Source organism: Haemaphysalis longicornis, unplaced genomic scaffold (assembly GCF_048455015.1).
Source record: "Haemaphysalis longicornis isolate Haplotype H1 unplaced genomic scaffold, Haemaphysalis longicornis Haplotype H1 scaffold_7, whole genome shotgun sequence".
NCBI lineage: Eukaryota > Metazoa > Arthropoda > Arachnida > Ixodida > Ixodidae > Haemaphysalis > Haemaphysalis longicornis.
This window is the reverse complement of record NW_027526422.1, coordinates 77,530,757-77,555,481: the sequence shown is the minus strand read 5'-3', so window position 1 is coordinate 77,555,481 and position 24,725 is coordinate 77,530,757. Positions and strand designations below refer to the sequence as shown.

The following is a 24,725-nucleotide window of genomic DNA, read 5'->3' as shown; positions in this document are numbered from 1 at the left end:
TTCCTAAAATTTGCATAAATAACCGACTCTGGTAACAAACTCGGTAGCTTTCACTCAAACATCCTAAATTATGCAGTGGTTCAGAATCGGGGTTCTCAGTTAGCTATTGTAAAAAAAAGACAATTCCAAAAACTCAAGAGCTGTATCGCATACTTGCTTGAAAGCGAGTTATTCGTGTTCGTGCGTTCTTTCTTACTGATAAACGTGGTCTGTAAACAGATAACAATAAACGAATGCCAGGTGGAAACGCCCCTCGCGAAAGCTTCTGCTAAAGTTCAGAGGAGGACTGAGTGAAAGGCTGACCGATGCTTTCGCACATACAAGGTCTCCGGAGGCTGCCCTTTGCAGCCTGCGCAATCTCGGTGCCTCCCGTGCTGTATTTCTGTAACGAGGTTGAGAAACGCGTTTTCAAAACGCGTTTTCAAACACGAAATCATTATGAAGCCATGTTTTGTGCCAACAGCAGAAAGCCAATATTAAGCTTCAATATTTGGCCACCGCTTTCTTGCGTTTTGAATCGCCGTTATTCCTCATGGTGAATTGACACGTCCCGAAGAATAGCGGTGCGAGGCATACTCTGACAGTTGGAGCGGGCCCCAGACGGCTACAGCGCCCTTCCGATGCTTCTTGCCGGAGCACCATTTCCAGCAGACATCGTGTGTGGTCGTTCGATGGGGTGAAAAGGATGCGCTTTTCGCACGACGAAGTCTTTGATGAGAAAGCCTCATTTGACTTTGTATGTTCTCCTTGGTTAGCAAGACATTTCACACAAAATACCTGACGGCAAAATACCTGACCTGAAATCTTCAACACCCTCCAAATTTCATTCGAATCTGGTCTCCTTTCTTGTAATAGTTCTCTATCAACCATTCCATATCAGCGGGGAAAACAGCGTCTCGTTAAGCCCGCCCATTAACGTCCTTGCCATAATGGCGTTGCTGTCAAGAATTGGACGATTCTCGCCGCATTTCTTCCAAGGCGCAGGATGGATGGAGTCCTTTTCTAGCTTCTTTCCTCTGGGGCGTCAATAGATCCCTGCGGCCGTGCAGATTTTGTCATGCATTTACGCAGCCGCCAAGTCTTATCACTGCATCATGTGCTTTTTGCTATCACCGGGTGGTAATTAGCTGTGCTTGGAACCCGCTAAAGCGCAGTTGTGTTGGTTTATGTTTTCCGTTGTCGCAGATCTATTCAAGTGCATCCTGTTATAACTCGGGGAAAGAAAGTGCGCATGCTGCTTCGGTCCGCAGCTGGTCCGCGGGTGTAAGCTGTGCACTTTAAGGTATAACTTGGCACTTCCAGTATGAAAAACACAGTGGGTTACTGCGAGCAAGCTCATTAGCCGATATATCATTCACAAGGCTGCGTTAACTCCCCAAGCAACAGTGAAACTTCTTCATTGCGTTTAAGAGCGTAACACGGAGTTAAAGTTGGAGGTACCTATTTCTGTGCATGTTCCTCTAAAGCAGACGCCAATGGTACCCGCTTGCCATGGAGTTTCCGGGGAAATCTGAAAAAAAAAATTTTACCTTTATAACAAAACTGTCAGCAATGCGATGGGTTCACAAGTGTCCGATATATCACTACGAGAAGTGCGTGCCTGCCGCATGATTTCTGTACCGCCGTTACTGTGCTCCGAATATAGACAGGAAATCACCTTCTGGGATGCGATAGTAAAATGAAAATATGATTACAATGGGCCAGTACAACATATGCTTAAGAAAAGAGCGTTTTAGGACAATACGTCCATCTGGCAAAAAGAAGCGTGTGGAAATAAACTCAGAACACTCTCTTTAATGCACTTTTCTGCATTTGAGGTCGGAAACATTAACGGCCAGGACAATTAATCCAACCCCGAGCTCGGCCCATGATCGTGGTAGTAAGCCCGGGACCGCCAGGGCCCTGTCCGGCCAGCGGGCTTAGCCGGACACGGGCTTTCTGGTCAGCCTGGGCCCGTGCAGTGCTCCAGTCCGTATACTGTGTGCCAACACTTTTTCTGCTTGAAAACGTTCGTGATTGCAGCCTGCCTTTTGTCCGTAATGGCGGCAGACAACACGTTTTACCCTAAGAAATGGACGTAGCCGGAAGCCACGTCTTCGCCTTCTTGAGAACTGAAGAAAACACTGGCACCATTTGGTCCTCACCGGTCCGCTCACCACACACAACTCTGAACTCGTGCCCTCGTCGACCGAGAGCGCAAAGAATTCGTCTTCCATATTTCCCGTCATGTGAAATTTAGAAAGCTTTTATCATATTTTGCCTGCTGCGCTCTATACACCCTCGCGTGTAGGCACAGAGTGCGTCTCTCTGGCTGTATACCCGATAACAAGGCACCGGCATGGTGGAGCGTAGTTCGAATAATCCGCGGAGGAGCCTACTGGGGTTCAAATTAACGGGCTTCTTTACAGGTTCAGTTATACGGAGACTTGGCCGGATGAGCTTGTGCAGTTCCAAGTATTCATAAATGTGAATTATTGAAGTTTAGTAACACGAGCGTTTACTCAAGAACATTGGTTTAAACTTTATAGTATTACGCTCAATTACTTTACCCTGTTTAAGTGCACGAGGAAAAACCCCAGTTTTCAAAGATAGATTGATAATGGTCGACAAGGTGCCCCAAATGAGGTCTGAAATCAGTTTAATCTGTGAGAGATTAATGTCTTCGCGACCCGCGCTTGTGATTTGTAATGCACCAATGACGCCGTGAACTTCAACTAACGTTGTAGGAAACAGGAGGAAAGATTGTTGCATATGACTCAGACGGAGTTCATATGAAAAGTGAAAACCACGTGAGGTGTCGGGTGTGAAGAAATTGATTCTAAATGCCTTAGAGATATCAAGTAGGACTTTGTAAACAGCACTGTGGCGAGAGAAAAGCAATGACGATGTGAGAAGGAAGTACGGGGAACTTCAACAAGGAATGCAAATAAAAGATATGGAAAGGATAAATGGAAGGAAATCAGGAGTGAAGCAAGATGGAAAGAGGAGGATAAAGAAATTAACACGAGGAAGGAAGATGAGATAGAAAAAAAAGAGAAGGGCGGGAAAGTAGGTCATCAAAGCTTCAGGAAAAGGGAAGGGCTAGGCAAGAGCTGTGGAACAGAAACAGGCAAACAGAGGAGAGAAACAGAATAGAAGCAGAGCGCGTTGAAAAGTGTATTGCTGGTGACGTGGAGAAGCTGTGGAACCATGCAGAAGGAGAGACCCTAGAGAGAAAAAGACGGGATGGGAAACGTAGGGTTCCACCAGCGGGAGTAAAGGCAGAGGGGGTGAAGTACAGGCAAGAGAAAAACAAAAAAAAGATAAATGTCCAGGACGAGAGGGTACGAGGAGGACGGCAGATGCGGCGTTACGCGACACTTCAGGCCGACTTTTTGACGTCGACTGCAGCCACGCATGTAGATACGTGGCCCATTTCCGTATTCAGGAAGCAGGTACGTGGCCAATCCTTCAATACAGCGCCACGAGCGCCATAGGTAAAATATCCGTACTAACACGTGCACCCCTTAGGCACATTTTTTCAAAGAGGCTATAAATGAAAGGTTGTAGCGCGCACCCTTCCGCGCCAAAACACGCACATCGGAATAAATCCTGTTGAAAATCGCGCCATCCGCAAACCAATTTGTGCCAGAAAATCACATAGCATTTACTCTGCTGCTTACTAAATCGAAAGCTTCTTCAACGGCACCGATGTTGTCCAGTCACGAAACTAATGCATTTCTCCATAGCCCGATTGGTTCACGGAAAATCTGTGATAAGATCTCTGGACAGAGCGTGGGAGAAACCGGGCTTCTATTGTGTCAAAACGGGTACAGTGTAGCCCATTTATAACGAACCCACTTACAGCGAAATAGCGGTCATAACGAAGTGATCTTGATTTCTCGTCCCAATTTCCGCATTTTAAATGCCTTTTAAGTCCACTTTTAACGAAGTAAAAAAATGCGACTCAGAGGATAAAGCGAAGTTTTTTGTCGAGAACAACAACAAAAAAAAATCCATCAGGTCACCTTTTGAACTTTCGCGTGAATCAACTACGCCGAAAAACCGCCAATTCTTGGCTCCCGGCAGCCGCTTCGCCCCACTCGGCTCCCTGCGAAAGCTTGCTTCACCGCACCACACGGTCGCCCGGTAGCCGTCTCGCGAACGCTTCCCATTCTTTTTTCCAGTGCAGGCGGGCCGACCGCCGCGATCTTATGTCGTTTCACGGCGTAGTCCTCTCTTCAGAGAGGAGGTCGTGGGGGCAGCTTCAGAAACTTTGTGGCCGCTTTAGACCGGTTCCGCTTGTGGCGCCTCATTTGTGGCTGCCGAAGAAATAACAGCAGAAGCAGACTTCGATGCTGCTGCAGCGGATGGTGCCGCGGCAGTGACGAGCTTGGGGCAGCTGTCGGAGGCCGCGGGCAATGCAAGCCTTGTCCCAAGCGGGTTGGATTATCTGGACTTTGCCCTGGCGGATCAAGACCTTGTCGCAACGGAGGAGCTCACCCGCGATGATCTCGCTGCTAGCGTCTACGAAAAGGGAACGGCCGCAGATAGCAGTTACTCTGACGGCGAAGGTGACGACATTGGTGGGCCTCAGCCTGGGACCGCCGGAGCCGCTCTCGCAGCTGTCGTCACGCTGCGTATGTACTTGTGCTCCGAACCGGGCAGTTGCGATTTGTTGGACAACGTTGAGCATTGTGTTGTGAAACGCGTGCTCGCGAAACGCGTACAAGGGACCTTTGATCGCTTTTTTCAGAAAGTGTAAATAATTTTTTTTTCCTGGTCTGCATAATGTTTGATTTTTTTAGAGTACAGATATAGCGAAAAAGTGGTTATAGCGAAGTAATTTCACATTCCCGCCAACTTCGTTATAACCGGGCTACACTGTACTTGGAAATCGCGAAAAAGAAACTGTTTTTCATAAGACAATACACGCGTCGATGACGAAGAATGATTACAATTGATTACGTTCATCTCACAGTCCGCGTATCGGTAACCATTGATATCGACATTAGATGCGTTTACTTAGCGCGGGAATAATTGTCGGCCAGTTAGTTCTTAATTTGCGATTTGAGTCTCTAAGGGTTTGACGATCGATTGCACGCCCTACCAGCGACGGTCAGACGCACTTTGAGCGTTCGCGCCTCTCTTAACTTTCTTTGGGATAGGGATGGTAAATTTTGATTTTTATTATACACAAATATTTTGGCCGTCTGAAATATTCAAGTATATGTTCGGTAGTATTTATGTGAATACTTACAAGACATGTAACCCCATTCGCGCGGTTCTGTGTACCGCTGCCACACGGGAACGTGCATCCAGACACAACACCCTGAAATTAAAAGAAATTTGTCATCGTTTACGTACTTACTGTTTCATGATAAGTATAAATTAAATTACTGTACAACATTGAGGCAAGAAAGTCGTAAAGCACCTTACCAAAGCTTTTTTGTGATATCCAAAATTTAATCGCTTCATTAGTGAAACCTTTCACATAAAAAGGGTGACCACTGGATACGATGGCAAAATTGGATGAAAACCAGTAAAGTAACAAAAACATCCCGGAGGACACGACTAAGTGGGGGGCGCTGCGCGTGGCGATGAGCAAACGTACAGAAGTAGGCCCTATGATAAACTCTGGTGCCATCGCATTGTGCACTTTGGAGGCTGGTGCAAATGCCGGACCCGATGGCTGCATTTCAAGCCTGGGACCCCCTTTTCCTCCTCCTCCTCCTCCTCCTCCTCCTCCTCCTCCTCCTCCTCCTCCTCCTCCTCCTCCTCCTCATCATCATCATCATCATCATCATCATCATCATCATCATCCTTCTTTTCCTCCTGCTCCTCCTACTTCTTCTTCTTCTTCTTCTTCTTCTTCTTCTTCTTCTTCTTCTTCTTCTTCTTTAGGTGGAGACGAAAAACGGGAACGCTCGTGTTTCGAGATTTCAACGCAAGTTAAATACTTCTAATGGTCCAAATTATTCCGTACCCTTCACGGAAGCGTGAATAATAACCCGAGTGCAGCTTCGGCGCCGAAATCCGTTAAAATCTGAAAAAATAAATAAATATTCATAACTGTAAAAAAAAGAAATACCAAAGTTTATGTGTGGAAATTATTCCCGTTGGTTCAACGCCGAATTACCCCCCCCCCCTTTCTCCGCCAGTAAGAACACACCCAGAATTCTTTTCAAAGCATTTGTCGGTAAACGCGGCAGCATTTGTAGTCATCCTTTCGTTTTCACACGATATAACTGGCTGTTAATACTGCTGACAATTGTGCGAGGAAATGACCTCTGCTTTATGCGAAACAGTACATGTCATTTTTGACAAGAGTGGAGCAGTTCATAAAGTACTGTGCAAGAATTAGAAACTTAACATATATTACTAAAAGCTCAAACTTTTGAAAACTGCACCTCTAAACCAATAAAATCTCCAAATTGTAGCCAGATAAGTATTTCTAGGTTCTGGCGTTCCTGTGTTTGCCAGTTCAAATGAAATTGAGAACTTTTTCTGTGTCCATTTTTTGTACATCCCGGCACGCATCTGACTGCTTTATATTGGCCTTCCGAAGGTTGAGTTGTCAAATTGAAACGGAATAATCATCATGTTGTACAGCGCATAAAACGTAGGTGCGCTTAGTGTGAAACAAAAGATGTCAGTATTGCGGAATGTGGAAGCGCTTTAAATAAATGGTATCTGTTTCCTTTCGCAATCTAAAGGAGATTAATGTGAGTGGTTTTTGGAACCGTGACCGTGTTTTGAAAACTTCTGTCCCTTTATTAAGCTTCACTCAATATTATGCGCGGAATACGTGAAGGCTCTTTCTTTATTGGGCATGACCTGTGGACCAAACCAACGTTGAGTCAGCAAGAGGCCTCCTTAACAAACAACCGCAATAAAAATCACCATGCAACTCAGACGTATAATGCTTGCAAAACAAATGATCCACCTTTTCCGCAAAATTCTAAGTGAATTGCTTACCGTTTCACTTGTTAACAGTTCTCTGTCAATGCAGTCTAATTCCATGGGTGCCATAGACGGGCCTTGTAAAAAAAGGAAAGTACACGTTCTACGTTAGTGAAGTACCCACTATAATTTGTCTTATGTTCGATTTAATTAGTTATACCTCGCTTCAAACGATGTAGCCTTGCTTAAAGATTCTTTGAGGATTCTCTACAAATGTCACAATTGCGATTCAAGTGTTGTTCCTTGGGCGAGATGGTGAGCGAAATCAACCGCAGGGGAGACGAGGTGCACACATTAAACAAGACGAACGCTACTAACAACTTTTCAGTGCAGTCTGGCCATTTCTATACGAAAACAAGTGTAGCAAAGGACATAAAGAGAGAAATGGAAAGTAACAAGGTATCTCTAACAACAATACATTTACAATGTTGAGGGTAAATGTGGGTTACTCTCTGAAACGCTCGACATGCTTGGTGAACTTAATGCTTTGACAAGTTTTAAAAAATTGCTTAAAGAAAAGGACACGGACGAAATGAGGAAAGACACACACAATGATGTGGGTGTACTATGTCCTTGCTTCGTCGGTGTACCCTGTTTGGCGCAATTTTTAACGGAGTAGGAACGCGCCCAGAATGCTATATTTTGATAAGTATTGCAGTTCTGTGTGAATTCTACTGAAGCAGTGCAAGCGCGTTTACAATGTAGGAAGCTATATTTGATTGGCTTCAGTGATTTTTTTTAACTTTATTGATCGGTAAAGTTTTTTGGTCCTCCTTTGTAGGTTGATCCGCTGGAACCACAGGTCGTAGGCTTCCGACCAGGGGTCGGTAATGCGGCCGGTCAGTCCAGTAGGCCGAAGTGTAGGTGGTTGGTGGTTCACAGCGGAGAGACAAAGGAGGCTTGCGGGCGTGCGTTATAACTTCAGTGGTTCATATGCAGAAATTACTTACAAGGTTATATTACCATGTGTACATAAAATTGGCTGACCCGTTACAAAACTGCTCGGCATAGCCGAAGATGTACAGCACCAAGCTGACCCTACCGATCGGTCTTACCAGCCGAAGCTATTCGACAGAGTCGATGGTGCATAGCACCCTGGAGATGGCAATATTCCGACCGCAACAATAGTTCTCTTTTACGTTCAGAGCTCTTTAGGGGCTGGCGGGTCGTCGTAGCCCGTCCGCGGTCACACTAACTAGCACCGTGGTACCGCAGCGTCACGCACCAAAACATTGACTTCTTAAAGATATCCGCTTGTTCCTCGATTAGCCTTCCGGCCAAAAATTAAGAGGATATTGAACAAGAGGTTATATAGGCAGAACCATTCGAAACTCTTGCAACCGCAGCACCAGTCATACCTGACCCATTGTTTATCGTAAAGGAAACTGCAGGTGAGTTTGAGGCAAAATATATGTGCTCATCTCACAGTCTCCGCGTTTACTTAGTTAGGAATGCTCATTGGGTTGGTTTCTAAGATAGTTAGCACAACAATTGCCACCGAAGAAAAATGCGCCGTGTATAAAACGGCGCAGAAAGGCTCTAGCACGTGCGTGATGAAGGCAAGAACTAAAAGCTCCGCCAGAGCTGCTCCTGGCAGAACAAGAATCAAAAGATAAAGAACAGAATACAAGCTGCCCAGGCAGAGAGACAGAAAAAAAAATTTTTTCGTCCACTCGCCGACCTAAGTCCAGGTCAGCTAAACGAGTGAGGCTGAGGCATCACTATCTTCGTGGTAGTCCAGAATGTACTTGGAGATCTTCTGGATATGAAGGCAGAGAGCCTCCTGGGCGTCCCGAACGTCTTTTCCGGGCATGGAGCCAGCCAAGTGTCCCATGAGGTGACCCGGTAGAGGGAGGGGGAAGCATCGGTGCGAGGGTGGGGGGGGGGGGGGTGGCAGTCCCAGTATGAGTGTGGAATAGAGGGGTATGCGTCGCAAGGACTGGTTGGGGAACCCGAGCACTTACGTATGCGATGTAGAATGTGATGAGATAGGAGGGAGAGGGTATCAGCCGGGCGGAGAAGAACGGTTGGGGCGCGAGTGAGGCGCGGGTCTGGAGAAGATTAGACTTGGCGGGCGAGGCGATAGGAAACTAAAGTGAACTGACGGGTCGGGCGATCGTGGCGACGAGTGGGAGGAGGATGGTATGAGGTTAGCCAGAGCATAGACAGACCCGGGGATAGATCTCGGGAAAGCGCGTGTACTCTTGCGTAGCGTCCATATTAGCGTGGCCAGGTACCCATACCAGCACAAACAGGTGAGAAGGATGTCTGTTGAGATTGTCAGTTATAGGTTAGAAGGAAAGGGGTTGACGGTATAGCGTAAATAATTTCGGATGGCGAATAGCGAATCTGTGGTGTGTTGGCTGGAGGTTATTAGAGCAGCATGCTCTATGGCAAGGGCGATAGACTGCTGTTCTAGAGAGGTGGCATATGTCGGGCAGAAAAAAGGCGTTTGTGCAGAAACCAGCCACGAGTGAAGTAAAAAGGCTGCGGTTTCCGTTCGCGTATAGGAAAGATTACTGGCGTCTGCGAAATATACCGCCGCTCCCTCCTTTTCTAGGAAGAAGGACGTTTGGTAACGGCTTTACTCCATAGAAGGCCGCGGGTGGCATGCCTGGAGGGGTTCATATTCTGAGTTAGGTGTTCTGTGCGGATACGTGGGAACGTGGCCCAAGGAGGGGGAGTTGTAGGGTTTGGAAGAAGCGACTCAGTAGGGTAGGTCATCGTCTGCAAGAGATTCCCGACACTGGTGGACTGTCTGCAGGCGCTGAAGTTGGGCTTGTTTTTGTATCTGCATACGTTCTTCGATAGTGTTATGTATGCCTGTCTCGATAAGGTTGTTAGTAGGAGCGCAGTGGGGCACGCCGAGGGCTATGCGGTAGAGCTTACGGAGAGCTGCCTCTAGTTTGGTTAGTTGGGTGGGCGTGAGATTCAGGTATGGCACTGTGTAGAGTAAGCAGGACATGCTAAAAGCGTCTATAATACGTAGGAGGTGTTCGTGTAAGCCAGACGTGCGATTTGTGACGGGGTGCAGGAGATGAATCATTTGCTCGATCTGAGAGTGTATAGTTTAAAGTGTAAGGTAGAAAGTACGGGACCGAGAATTTTTAGTGAGTGTGTTTTGAGAATTGGGGTATTATCTACGGAGGTGTTGATGAGGTCACGACCAGAGGACCTGCCTTTCGTGTTCGTTTTATGATCTTCGTTTTAGTTTCTTCGAGTTTGGCTGGGCTACCATGGGAGGGCCAGGGTGAAATATCATCGCCATAGATGGAGTAGGAGAAGTGGGGGTGGGGGGGGGGAGCAGTTGGGCTAGTGCCAAGTTTAAAAGGGTTGGAGACCGGATTGAGCCCTGTGGGGTGAAAGAGGTTAGATAAAAAGCTGGAGCCGACAATCCCGGGATGTGTAAAGAAGCTGTGCGGTTGGGGAGAAAGTATTAGATGTACTTGTACATTCGGCTCCCACAGTTTGTTCGGGAAAGGTTATCCAGGATGGCCTCATGTGAAAGTGTATCCAATTCTTTGTGAATGTAGAGAGCGAGGAGGCCCCGAAGTTGGGAGGAGCTCGGGAATTCGTACAGGTCGTGAGAGACGCGGAGCAGTGTGTACTCTATCGAAATGCCATGACGGAGGCCGATTTGGGTGTAGGGGAGGCGGGACCAAGCGCGATTTGTGCTCATATTGAGGGAATTAGTAAATCGCAGAATGTCCACCAGTTCGTGCTGGCCAATCGATTAGCATATTCCTCTGCTCCCTGAGTAATTTATTTCGGCGCCATCGCCACATAAGAGGTCTGCGAGCGTCCAATATGGGAAGTAAATGTGGGTCTACGTAGTGGGCTGTGAGTGTGGGCGAAATGCGTTTGGTGTGCTTTTTTTGAGGTCCAGGGGTCCAGGGTGGGAGTGCTTTGTGCGGGAAGTAGCGAAGTCGACGATACATAGACGGGCCGCCATGGCTGTCCCGTCTGTTAGAAACGCTGTTGCCGTACAAGAACTGAAAGGCGTTAAAAAGAAAAGCACGCAGAGGGGCACGCCATATACAATTATCCTCAAGCGGGGGTTTCCACGTCAATCATCAAAACGGCAATCGCCCTCAGCGGCCTTGACTTGGTGGCTTCTGTGACATGTTCGCTCCGAAAAAAAAGAAATAAAAAATTAAAGCCGTTCCAATCAATGTGAAAGCTGTCGGAAGTTCAGAGCAGTGATTATCCATAATGGGCTGTACCTCCGTTACCTGCTTACTGCTACTACCCCATGCAATTCAAATTTCCCCCCTTCGCAGTGCTCGCCCGCCCCTTGCCTGAAACTGCGCCAGCGGGAGTTCTGTTCTCTTTGTGCTTTTCTCCCCGCACGTGCCTGCGTTGCACTGCCTCATTTTGCGTTTACTATCGTAAAAACCACCTTAACGGGCGTCCTTAATTAAAGGAACGCGGGCGCTGCCGGTTAATTACGTTTTTTTCCCTCAAATGCACCTATAGTTTTCTTTGCGCTAAACAACGGGAACATGTACGACAAGCGCCTTCGTTCACGAGTTTCCAACGCTTATGACTATATAATCCGCTTCGCTGTCGAAGCCTCTGGGGTACGCCACGAACAACAGCGTTACCCCGGGATGCCGCCTTGGTGCTCTATATACTTGGTTCGAGTGAGCGAGCTAGGACGACAAGGAGAGCGCCTAAAGGGCTCTGCACTTGACAGAGAAGCCAAATCTCCACAGGGGATTACATGAGTCCTATGTCGGGTTACTGTGGTCGTCTTGTCGAATGGTGGCTTACACGCACAATGCCTAAAATGGACGCCCTTTTCTACGTCCTTATGACCCCTACAGTCATAGCTAAAAACTAATCTTCTGGCTCTCAGTGTATTTGTCACGAACCAATGCCGGCCATAGACGGTCCAGAGAAGTACATGTAGCACGTGATGTTTTAACGATGGAACCATGTTTGACAACCCAGCCCGCGAAAACACGGCACAAAAAAGAACGAGAGTTAGACAGGACAGCGCTGCACTCACAACTGATTTATTTTGAAGAAAACATTGGTCATTTATACAGATCAGTCTCCCACGTGGCGGTAAATTATTGCACCCGATAACCACAAACAAAAAATGCAATCATTAATCGGTTTGCACATGTGTAGTCTTTGGTTTACTTGGTCATGCAAAGGCGTCACTCAGATACGCGTATTCCCGGTCATGCAGCACTATTGAGGGCATAGTTATACAACGGTGAGCAGCTCGTCTGATTTGAAAGGCCTCGATAATTTCCCGTGTTGTTTTATCTTTGTGTCTCGACAACACAGTGGTTTCATTAAAAAGCGGCTCACAATCTTGTTTGCAGCAGTGTTTTGCCAGGTGGCTGTGTGGATTCGTTTTAAATGAACGCTGGTGCTCGGACAACCTGGTGTTTAGACACCTCCCGGTTTGTCCCACATATATATGTCCACACCGAAGTGGCAACATATACACGACACCCATTGCACATTTCACAAATGGGTCTGAATGATTTATCGGGCACACTTTTTTTGTATTTCGGGAAGCTAATCTTCGGTCAACCCTACTGCACAATTTTCCTAATTTATTTGGAGCCGAGAATACCACGTCGACAGCGTATCTTTTTGCCACGTTTTTTAAGTTATGAGAGAGCCGGTGCTTATACGGTATTACAACGGGGTATCTTTTTCTTTGCCTTTGTGGCTGCGTTACAGAACCTGCCGTATCTTTTCCTTTTATCCATTTGACTAACTTCTGCACGACCATGAGGAAAACATTGTCAGGGTAGCCAGCCGTCTGCATTCTACTTATCTGGTTCGAGAAGCTGTCATTCAGCTGATGGTCACATGACTTTGAAAGGGCTGAGCGTAATGAAGAAAATGCGATCCCATTTTTTATTACCTTCGAATGACCCGATTTGAAGTTTAGCACTGGTTTTTGAGATCTGGGACGGTACCACCAGCATACATGACCTGTATTGAAAGTTAATTCTAAATCCAAAAACTGCAGTTTGTTCAGTTTTGGCAGCTCAAATGTGAACTGCAAACCGAGACCGCACTCATTGAACACATTTAAAAGGCCCTCTACATTCAGATCTCTATTTTCAACGATTATTAGAAAATCATCTACATAAAGAAAAATTTTCTTTGCCAGGCCGCACACGTTTCTTTCGATATTTCTATCAACCCTACCTAGGAATATGTTACTAAGCATAGGAGCCACCTTTGAGCCAATACACACCCCTCGTTTTTGAACGAAGAATTCATTTTCCCACCCGATAAATAATTTACCGCCACGTGGGAGACTGATCTGTATAAATGACCAATGTTTTCTTCAAAATAAATCAGTTGTGAGTGCAGCGCTGTCCTGTCTAACTCTCGTTCTTTTTTGTGCCGTGTTTTCGCGAGCTGGATTGTCAATCATGAACATTCACCAACTCGCCCAAATCACAGTCCTCTGAAACCATGTACCAAATGTTGCGACAATAACTACGCTTGTTGAAACAATTTTCTCATCAAAGCGTTTTTTTAGCGGTCATAATGTTTACAAAGAACGCATTATGGGGTCTATTTTTTACGATAGGAAGCACGGCGACGGCACTTATGTGACAGAAAACTAAAGGGAAAAAACGTTACCAATAGTTGCGCCGGTGGTTATTGTGGGTAAATGCGTTGGAACGCGCTCTCTCCAGTTTTCAGAACAAAACGTGCAATGCTAGTTTAATTGGAGGGAATAGTTAAACTCTATCACGAATCGAAAGTTTATTTTCTTCGCTCGTCTGCTGAAGTCACACCGGGCACGTAAAAGTTAGATTACCTGTAACAACAATTACTGAAAGATCCCTAGGTAGGTCTGTAAGAATTCGTTGTAACTATTCCATATACATTGCGAACATGAGACTCAGCCCGATGCGCACACATTGCTCCCCGTTCAAAAAATCCTAAACACGGCGTTTCCTCGACGCCGTCGAGCACCCGTGCTCTGCGGTTTATCTGTTTTGGTGTCACATTTCATTGCCTTAGCATTGAATTTCGCCGAGTTGCTCCTTTCATTGTCCGCTGTTGTAGGCTTTTCGTCACACTCATCCCTATTCAATCCTGTTTGGCTCTTCAGTGCCGTCACACTTCATTTTAAAATCCTACGCCGGTGACGCGAAGCGCCAACGAGCCGGAACGGGATCGTCGGGTGTAACAGTCTCGTATGTTTGTAGCAAGAAGCTCTATAGAGCGAGGCGTAAACGTGTGTCCTGGTGTTTCTTTTTTTTTAGTACGCGTTAGGTTCTAGCTCGAGGCGTAAACGAGTGCCCCGGTGTTTTAGTACCGTGACCACATGAAGCGACGGTTACGACGAGGACATCAGACGCCAACGACCCGAGCCTCTGAGGGGCTTGGCCCCTATATACTCGATCAGCCCTCGAATCGCATCGTGAGTTTCATTCTGGATTCCCCAAAAGGCGCCTTCATTGCAAGATGATTATTGTCCGCAAATTGTCTCAAACTTTTCCATCGGCAAAAAATGTATTTGCTTTTTATACCACCAGCTGTCGTAGCCGTTCTTGGTGTAATCAAACCAGACCACGAATTGCGGCCTTCCTGTAATGTTTTAGTTCTAAGACCGAAGCGGTATTCTATGAAAAAAATTCCCCCGCATTTCCCCGAGGGGGAGAATGTGAAAGTGCGAATGCACGGTTGTCGGCCCGCTTGCGGCGCTTGCGCTCGGCCCCCGCAGCCCACCGCCTCGCCGCCTTCTCTTCCATCTCTTCCATCGCGTTTGTAGTATCACGTGTACACCACGCAGTTATCAAGCCGCTATAACGCCGCTGAGTCGCCAACGCACGCCGCTGACGACGTAGTTTGAATGCGTTAAAGATATAAGGCGCGTTACTGACAATATCAGCGTCGCGTCCGTGGCTTATTCGGTAGAGCGTCGGGCTGCGGCCCGCAAAGTCCTCGGATCGAAACCTGGCGCCGGATGCTGTTTCTTCTTTAAATATAGAGGAGCTCTGCGGACGCCGACGCCGACGCCGCCGCCGGCGGTGGATGGTTTGGGGTCGCTTATGAAGTGCATTCGCACTTAAAAGCATTTAACGACGTTGAATTGTTAGGTTACGGTAATATCCTGCATGAGGTATCTCTAGATTATGTAAACCCCTTTTGATGCCTTTCCGTCGCTAACACAGATAGCCTTTGTTCCGATGTGGTTTTTCTTGGACGTTGGTTTGTTCAAACAATTAGGTGGGTAATTGAACATACACCGAGGGTGCCGTTACGCTAATATCGATATCAAGGATTTGTTTTTAGATATGCCCGAGGAATACTTCATTTTTGAATCAAGATCAAAGCATGATTAAGGCGAAAGTCTTTGTTTTACACTTGATCACGGCACAAAGTTCATGCAGCTTAATCCTGAGCCGATTGCGACTTACCCAAACCTAATATGGTGTGACGCATGTTACGTTAACAGTGTACCATTACGTAGGGCAGATTAGAGAAAAATATGTAATTGAGGAATGCACTCACGAATAAACTTGCAAATTCCGTTCCAGCATTGTCCCGTCAGCGCCACTTGCGGACCACCGAGTACCCTTTCTGTCCACTCGAGCTAAATGAAAATTATATCGGTTAATCATTGCGTTTTTCCGTAGCGTTTTGTACTCTATTGGCGCTTTTTTCATAAACAGGACCGTTTACAAAAACCTGTGCTTCACATTGCATTCGAATTTTGTGTAAAGCTGAGCTTAGATATGTATACTATAGCTTAAAAGGATAGCAATGTAATTATCTTGATTAAGGTTTGTCCAAGGTGTTTTGGCAATGACAGTTATATTTCCTCTCAGATATAGGCAAGGAAAACATTCAGGATGGTATTGTTAATGCAGTATCACAATAACATATACGTACCAAATACTGCTTCAAGAACGGTGTCTCGAATCATGCCCCTAGGACAACTGACACTATACCTTTACAGGCGAATTACAGTACCTAAAATAAAAAGCCTTTATGCATCTGTGCGTGCGTTAGTGTTTGCTTCGGAGTTCCACCTTCGCCCGCTTTCAAAACTTGTGCAGCCTGCTAGCGTTGTGTACCTGCTGCGGCTGCAATCGTAGCACTCCTTCATAAAGCCAGTTACAACGAGATGCAAGTTCCCTGCGGAGTTCGACTCTTGTGTGTGTGAATGCTATAGCAGGACTCTACAAAAATGATGCGTTTGCTTATGCCTACGGAGTGTCGCTGCAATTGGAATCACATGAAATTAAATAATTCATCTGGAAACGTACTGAAACAGCTTTTAGGACCAAAAGAATATTTACCCCTTGGCTGGTGTAAGAAAAAGTGAAACTTTTTATAGGTGGATTTTTGTAGTCCTACACACTAGTTTTACCCAAAACCTACTGCAAGCTTCTTTAGAGAGGAAGTAATGATGTGTATTTTGAATGAAAGGAGCCGAGACGTACTCCTGATTTTACTTTTTTCGCAGGTTATGAAGAGGCGAAAACATTGTTGCCGAGAAATAAGAAATTTGAAACCTGCTGGTGACTGAATCTTTCCTGGAAGTACACAATCAACAGGCTTCTGCGTTTACGCGAAAAAGTGCACTCTGAAACTGCAAAAGTGACGCTTTTTTATAGGTGAACTTTTGTAGCCCCACACACGTTTTACTTAAAACCTACCACAAGCTTCTTTAGCGTGGAAGTAAAGATGTTTATTTTAAATAAAGGAACCCCCTCGTACACCTGACTTCAATATCTTTGCTGGTTATGCAGAGGAAAAAAATTGGTGTCGAAAAATAAGAAACGTTGTAACCTGCTGGCGAGTAAATCTTTAGTGGAAGTACACCATCAACAGGCTTTTACGCCAGAAACTCCCCTCCGTAACCTTCTTTTCCATGTACAGAAGTTATAGTGATGGACGAGCTGGAACATTACGTGAGTATTTAACTTTAGGTACTTTATGTGCAACGGAAGGTAATTCGGGTTATTTCTATTTTATGCATTGCTGATTCATTCACTGAAACATGGTTTTAAAACAATTTGTTCAATCCCACCGACCTGTCTGGGAAACGCAATATTTCCAACTATGGATACAAGGGTGCATACTTGTACTACTTGCGGTTGAAAGAGAAAATAAACTTCCTTCACTTGCGTTTTTGATTATTAATGATAAATAGAAACATTTTACATATTCGGTGTAGATTTTCTTTTCTATAATGACCACATTAGTAAGGCAGAGTTTTTTTTTCTCTATGACAAGTCGTTGCATCCAAAGAAACCCCTAACGTTTTATGCAGCAATTAGGTAGACGTAAATTCGACTACAATTCCAGTCACTCACGACGCAAGGGCTCCCGTCGTTCACAACCTTGTTATCTCTGTCTTGGCAGAAAAATTCGCAGCTACGCAGAGGAAAAAACTGCAAGAAAAAGAGGTGTAAATCAGCCAGGCTGTAACGTTAGTTGCCTAATTCCAAAAGTTATCAGAACCATTGGCAAAGATCTACATTCCTGAGTACATTTTAACACAAGTTGAGAAATAAGAACTTTAGCCCGCCTACACCAGCTTCCCCAGAAATAATGGTAATGAAACAAAACGTCAGCTGATTTTAAGCGATACTGAACCGCCGCGAACCCTGCTTATAATGAGGGCATCTGTCTTGCATACAAGTTATATTTTTGAGAGGAAAAACGTTCTTTTCGTAATTTCGGACATGCAAATTGGAAGAAAAGCATCGCCGTCGATGAAATGTATAGAATGACAACGACAATTTCTATGGCACGAAATTAACAGCACAGCAACGGGTTGTTTTTCGTAGTTGAAAAAGACATTACGTTCTCATTTTTATACTTGTGTAGCGAAAATTTCAACAGTTCTGCGCGTAGCTGTTTCTGTTCGCAAAAACAAGAACCCCTTGAAGCCAGCTCAGTCGCTAAACTAAAAGTAAAAGCAAAGCATGCAACTTCTCATCATGCAAATGAAAAGAAAGATGACGTCCCTGTTAAAGCGCAGTTACGGCCGTGATTTTCTGTAAACTCTGCCACGTCACCATGTCACTTAGGTAAGAGGCCCTGATGAGTCCACCGTATGGTAACTTCCTAACGTGGCTAGTACGAGGGCACCACACAAACTTGGACGAGTTTGAGAACAGACAACAAGATTTGTAGAATTCTATAACTGTGATGTCAAACGATACACACCTGAATGATGTCACAGCACTTTAGAAAATTTGAGCTCTCCTTTGAAAGGTGACGCATTTATGGGGGAACTCACGCTTCAGCATTACAGTTCCCAAACCATGTGGCATTTTTCTCACTTACAAACAGTTGCGAAGGCACCGGCCGCCGGGTGCACGCGCCATGTAAGGAGATGCGGTAACGCTCAAACTTTAAGACAGCAAATAAATCGTATAAAAGAAGCATAGAAGCATTGAGTAGTGTTTACCATGTTCTTGACATTGAACTCTTCGCGAGTGCAGGCCGGTAAAGGTGGCAAATTCAGCCTTTCTGAAAAGGAACGACAAGAGTATGTGCAAATAAAATGCTTAACATACTTAATAACGCCATTATGGTTTATCTAAATTTCTTTCTCCGGTTTCCCCCTAACAATGGCCGCATTTTTATGTTGAAGGAGTACATCTGAACCAAAAGCCCGCCGACAACGTTACACAAGAAACATGAATGCTAAAAACCCGCCGATGGTATAACAGAGCATTCGGAACATTTTTTTACGGGCATGAACGGTTTACAGGAGCAACAATAGTTCGATATTGTAGGCAGTGCTTTTCGTTAGTTCAGGTTTGGTCTTTTGAAGAGGATATGAACACCCTGGATTCGAACTGATACTGATTACACAGTTTAAAAGATACGCCACCTTTCAGAATTTTCCACTCGCACCTGGGCCTTTCGACCGCCAAGAAATGCCCCCTAGTATCATTTCTGATACGTCCTAAGCATTTTTCAAGAATCTGTAGCTCGATAACTCGCCCCATTGAGTCCCAAATGCAGTTTGCAAGATGGAGTCCTCCGTCGTAAGCGCTCCCGGTGGGTCTGCACCTACATTCAATGGTTGTATGGTACACTTTTTTACCGGGTGTATGATACATTATATATTAACTTTATATGTAGGTATACATATACCTACGTGTAAATTGGTATACGCTACATTATATACCTACATTATCTATGTAGGTATACATATGCTTACTCTTTATGCGTTTATGATACACTATGTTATTTTGTAACCCTGGGGGAAAATTTTTTTTTCTTTGCAGTTTTTTATTGTTTCAGTGACAAACTACAATGCAACAAAGCATTAGAATTTTTATCTATTGTTTTCATTGGTTGGGCATTACAGGGTTAAGTGCCTAAAGTACATCGCATAGCTAATGGGGAGCAACGTAGTGGTGGGCTCCGGATAATTTTTGACCACCTTGAAATGTTTCATTTGCGCCGAAATCTCGATACACGGGGGTTTTCGCTTTTCCTGCCATCAAACACGTACGTTTGTCCCTTATTCTCTGATATTTGGGGACGCAATTGTCAAGCAAAATAAAAATTTTGTTTTTCAAATAACGTTTTGGAAGATGGGAATTGCACAAATGAACCAGCCGTAACACTCTGTTCTGCTTCTTCTTATTCGCATACTCATCTGTTGGTGGATTTGAGTCCAAAGCAAGGTTCTCGCCCCACGGATGTAGAGCAAGGCTACAGTGGGCGATTGTACATGCTTTGAGAGCACTGACAACCCAACCGTCTGGCCTTAGTTGACGTACTCCAAGACTATTCAGCAATTAATAAGAATTAAAATAATTTCGCATAAAGGTAGCGTCGTCCAAATTGCAATTTTTCATAGAATGGCGAACAAGGAAGCCAACTGTATAGATAACTGATGTATTTTTCACCAAGAGGATCTCTTTTTGGTATTTGAGCTAGTTTACTTTAACGGGCTTTTTACTGTGTTAAACTCAAACCCGTCCGGAAGGAAATAAAACATTTACTATTAGCTTCGAAAAGTCTCGCCATGCAATTAGGCATTTTTAGCGCTACGCAAGTTTCAACTGAAATCGGCTTTCCTATATGATCACTGAATGTGAAAGCAATTAGGAAGCCGAAGTTACGGAATAACGTAAGAAAACACCCAGATGAGTTGTCTCTCGGCCTGTGTATGTATGTGTGTATGTATGTATGTATGTATGTATGTATGTATGTATGTATGTATGTATGTATGTATGTATGTATGTATGTATGTATGTATGTATGTATGTATGTATGTGTGGCGGGCGTGTTACAACTGCAGGAGGTCTATGAAAACGCACGCTAGCGAGCGTTCAAAAAATAATTACGTCCCCTTCCCTCATAAACAGCCCCATTCAGGCTACTTACTGTGTGGTGCCTGGCAATAGTCGCTGATAGGGGGCTGTTTACATTTCGCTACATTTCCACCGGTCATGTAAAGCGGCGCGGCATTCTTCACACCATGCATATTCGTCTAGCGCGGCTGTGATTCATACATGGGACATCCTTTTTTTGAGGCCCACTTCATCAGCATACTTTGTCTTGGGCTTGCCAAGAATGAACTCCATGTTCCTTAAGGGGAATCGTCCCGAGATCACGCGTAAAGCGTTTAATATTATTGTAGAGCATCCTAATATTGTCGTACAGCATATTCCTTTTGCTGTACAGTCACTTAATTCATTTGGGGCTTCCCTTCTATTCCCCCCGAGAGGCCTCTAGAACATTCTGGTCGCGCGGGGCGCCTGTGACTCGTCATTCGGCCGCCAATGAGACGGAAAAAAACCCTCGAATTTATGTGGGACGGAGCGCCCCCTCCGGCCGGCTCGCGGGAAAGTAAATTACAATATAAAAGGCCAACCGCTTTGCGCTAACCAGAAACTTACGGTGCTTCGCGGAGGACGCGCAACTTTCACTGTGTTAGGTGACGACCTATTCGAAAAGGGGGGAAGGAGAAAGACAGGCGGCCCGATTACGGCGAACGTTTTCTGTGTCGTTTTTTATCTGGGTTAACCTGAGTATAAAAAGCCCGCCCACGCCGAGTCTAAGCAGCTTGTTGGAATGTCGTGATGTCGTGATGGCTTTTGTCAGATATCGCTCCCAGCTGATGAACTAAACCTTGTCGAAAAGGACACCTTCCTCATTTACTAGGCAGTCCAGCTGTTGTTTCTTGGCACTAAAACACGCAATTAAATTTCTATTTTCCGGTGATGCAGTTGCCGTTATAACAAATCAACGAACTTGGCTATGGCGCTTCAAAATGACACCACTGGGAATGCCTTTCGTATCATTCCAAGTTTAAAGTCACGAAAGGATGAGAGAGCCACTGTCGTCTCCCTGCGACCTAGTCTGCTATTGTCCGTGTACTCATTCATCCCAGCACTCAAACATCCGTGTATGAGTCAAGATTTGTCAGTGCATGTGTACGCCGCTCCTTTACAATGTCCCTTCTTTCGCGCTGTTTTGTTCTGATACGTACGGATCACCGACCGTCTGCAGGATACTGAGTTACCCTAGACGAAACTATAACGTACAGGGGGCAGCCAAGCCGACGAAGAAAGACTGTTTGGACGACTAGGTGTTCACTCTAATTTTGAGTTGATCATAACTACTAATCCACGTGCGGCTATTCCGCATGTGATACAACGCTTCGACAGTTTTCAGTGGTCTTCCGAAGCCAAACGTTAGGCAGCGTGGTTCATAAGAGGCACTGGGTACGATTAATTGTAAATTTTAAACGCTCGCGCTAAGGCGCAATTGTTTAAAATATCGCAGCGGACACTTTGGTGAAAAAAACACGCGCTTTTTTCTGCACTTTTACTTACCGGCCGTCGGTACATATCTCAGGTCTACCGGAAGTGTAGTGTCAAATGTGCTGCTATCGCACCGACCTTCTATACAGACTCCAAGTTTCAAATTGGCGGTGTAGTCCCCTGTCCTCTCAGGGTTTGCTGCCTGTGATGAAAAACCATGTACGGTCATCTCAGTGTTATTCAAAAGCCTGCACAGATTGCAATTTGAAAAGGTTCCCATCTCCTTGTCGGCTGCTATTTATCTAGGGAATTTAACTTCCAACCGAGTTATTATAAGGAAGCTTTGGCCGCATGCAATCGAATCTATGGTGGGCTCTCACCCACACGCATAAAAAAGGGTTGATCTCCCCTGTGGTTTTGAGGTTGGAGCAGCTTGAAGTATTCCCGCCCGTACACTTTTCTATCGGTCCGAAAACTCGTATTAGGAAATGTACGGCCGAGTTTGGTGTATGAAGCACTGTGCATATAAAAATCTTTTCGGCGCATTTCACAAGACATCGCTGCTTCACGGCTACCCTATCAACTGGCTGTGGCAACCTAATGATCCCGGTAATAGTGTAGCTTTATTTCTGAACACTCTACTGAACACATTACATTTTAGAAGCGGATAAAACAGAGAACACAGCCTGGCGTGCAACCTCGAGAGTATCGCAGTCACAAAGGGGTGATTCTGTTATTTTAAGTAAAATGATTGAGGGGTGGTTAGGTCACCTAAAAGTGACAACTGGCGCTGAGCTGACGGTGATCGATTTATGTAATTACAACGTTAGACCTGATGAGTCCTTCTTGTCCAAATAATGGACAAGCCTTCATAATCGTTGGGAGCTCCGAATAGTGGTGCCTTTTTCTAATGTATTTTAACATAGCTTTAACATATATAGCTTTCGAGATTCTTCCAGGAGAGACGGGAAGTAGTGAACGCATCGTCCGTGGTGCGGGGGCCTTTATTGCTAGCTGACTGTGATGATACACTGATGCATTTACATTTTTAAAAGTTATTGACCTGTAATATCTATAACTATGCTATTCCTTATTTTCGCATGACTGAACCTCGTTTGTCTACATGCAAAAAACCTTAAATTATCAACCTCTCATTTGCATATGTGCGACGAGATATTGTTTTTACCATTGCAAAGGATAATCTGAGAGCGCAAAGTGAACTTATCACCACCAGGATATTGGGTGGTTCGTAGGGAATCAGTGCGGTCGCTATTTTCCGTGTAATTTTTCTTTGCATTGGCAGTAGAGAAACATTTACCCCCGTCTTGTGGCAATCTCACAGGAACATATGTTTACACCTTATCTCCGTAACCGGTAAGGCAATAGCGAGGAAGTTGCTTCTTAATTGCTAGGTTTCTATGTCCCTACGAAAATGTTTCTGCCACTGTCCTACGGAATAATTGTGCCGTAATATTTCTTAGAATAAAAGCGATATTACACTAGCAAAAACTAAGCGAGTTCTACTGCAGAAAGAGACAGGACGAGCGCCGGCCAGGGCTGGGCAAGTTAGCTTTAAGGATCTCAAATTTCGGGCTGCACACCGCACGCTTCCAAACAGCGTTTGTGCAGTCCTTGTCCATTTCCCTGCTGAAAAAAACTGAAGAAAACAAGACAACAGAAACAGCGCTCACCCTATTTTATTTTACTGTTGAGCTTTTGCAGAGGCTGCGGATCGCATTAGGCTGATTCGTGAAACAGCAACATTCCCAACAGGAAGTTTTTCTTAGGCAGCATTTTTCTGGCAGGCTTGAATTGTGAAAACCAACCTCACAGCCCTGGTTTCGCCGCACACATTTTAATGATTAACGAATTGTTTGCTTGTTGGTGCTGAAAATACCACCGTTCCATTTTAGTCGGCATGCAATTAGATATAAAATGCATTTTGGTTATATTTAAGGTTTTGGTTCATACCAAACAGTACCGCGGATGTCGCACGCTGTTTCCTCCAGGCAGCCCCATGTGGTCTTTACAAAGGCATGAAAACAGGACAGTCTGGTGCAAAACAAATGAAAGGAGATAATGTGCATGTGCTATCATTACCTGTTACATAACATAAGCAACATTGCTGATCAATGTCTTTTTAGTTAAGCTAAAGACACACGTAGATGTAGAAACAACTCAATCGATTCACGGCTTAAGTTTTGCTCTCTTTCAAAAAATGCTAATGGTAAAAAAGGACTTTTGTTCCTATAGCATGAGCTTAACATTCGTAGCTGTACATTCTTTATAGCCTCTTCGTTTCTTTTGTCCTTTCTCTGAGGATGTGGCGAAAGACACAGCGCTGCAGAGCTGTAGATGGACGCTGTCGTTAAACTGCTATAGAATGTAACTTCCTTTGACGCTTATTATTCGTAGTTTTACCGTGTCGTGTTCAAGTGCCTCACCCTACTTGCCGAAGTACTTTCTAGTTTTAAAATTCGGAGATCATCTTCAAGCCATTCCGCGGTCGGGTCAAAGTTAAATAGAACCTCATGCTTAAATTTATAAAGGCAACTTGTTACACTTCAAGAAGGTAAGACTATTAAACATGCTCTTGAAAGTGCGACAGCGACACTAACTTCAAGTGATTACTGAGCTACCAGTTATTACTTTTACAGCCGCCGAAACATCACGCTGGGAAAAAGGTGTGATTTAAAGTTTAGTAAAAAGGAAAAAGGTGTTATGTTGGCAAAAAAATGCCGGGAAACAAAATATGCCCACATGTGTAGAGATGTCTGCTCAGTTATCTGCGCTTATCTTTACTCAACTGCGCACTTGTCTGCTCAAGTTTGAGCCAGCCCATCTATGTCTCACCCAATCATAAGCTTTGATATTAATACACAGCAATTGCACTGCATCTAATCAGCGGATACTAAAGATTAAATTGTGTGTAGCATCTTTAACGATAGCTCGAACCGTATACTTCAGCTTCAACGCTGACATTTGCTTCAAAACTATAATTACGCTTTCCAGTAGCAATGACGGTAAAGCACAGCGGAA

At 44.9% G+C, this 24,725-nt stretch overlaps 1 protein-coding gene across 3 annotated transcripts in view; it reads right to left on the bottom strand.

The window, feature by feature from the left end:
* LOC144144518 (uncharacterized) overlaps positions 1–24,725 on the bottom strand; it is a 65,724-nt gene that overhangs the window by 21,576 nt on the left and 19,423 nt on the right. For 2 of the 3 annotated variants that reach the window (XM_077675999.1, XM_077676000.1), the window contains exons 5-12: positions 23,658–23,738; positions 21,759–21,888; positions 18,365–18,426; positions 17,262–17,339; positions 15,451–15,532; positions 6,958–7,019; positions 5,240–5,311; positions 1,441–1,510 (exon numbers count right to left, since the gene is read on the bottom strand). In XM_077675999.1, the coding sequence (XP_077532125.1) occupies positions 1,441–1,510; positions 5,240–5,311; positions 6,958–7,019; positions 15,451–15,532; positions 17,262–17,339; positions 18,365–18,426; positions 21,759–21,888; positions 23,658–23,738 (637 nt within the window). The remainder of the gene's footprint in view (positions 1–1,440; positions 1,511–5,239; positions 5,312–6,957; positions 7,020–15,450; positions 15,533–17,261; positions 17,340–18,364; positions 18,427–21,758; positions 21,889–23,657; positions 23,739–24,725) is intronic. The other variant, XM_077676001.1, reaches the window with a different exon arrangement.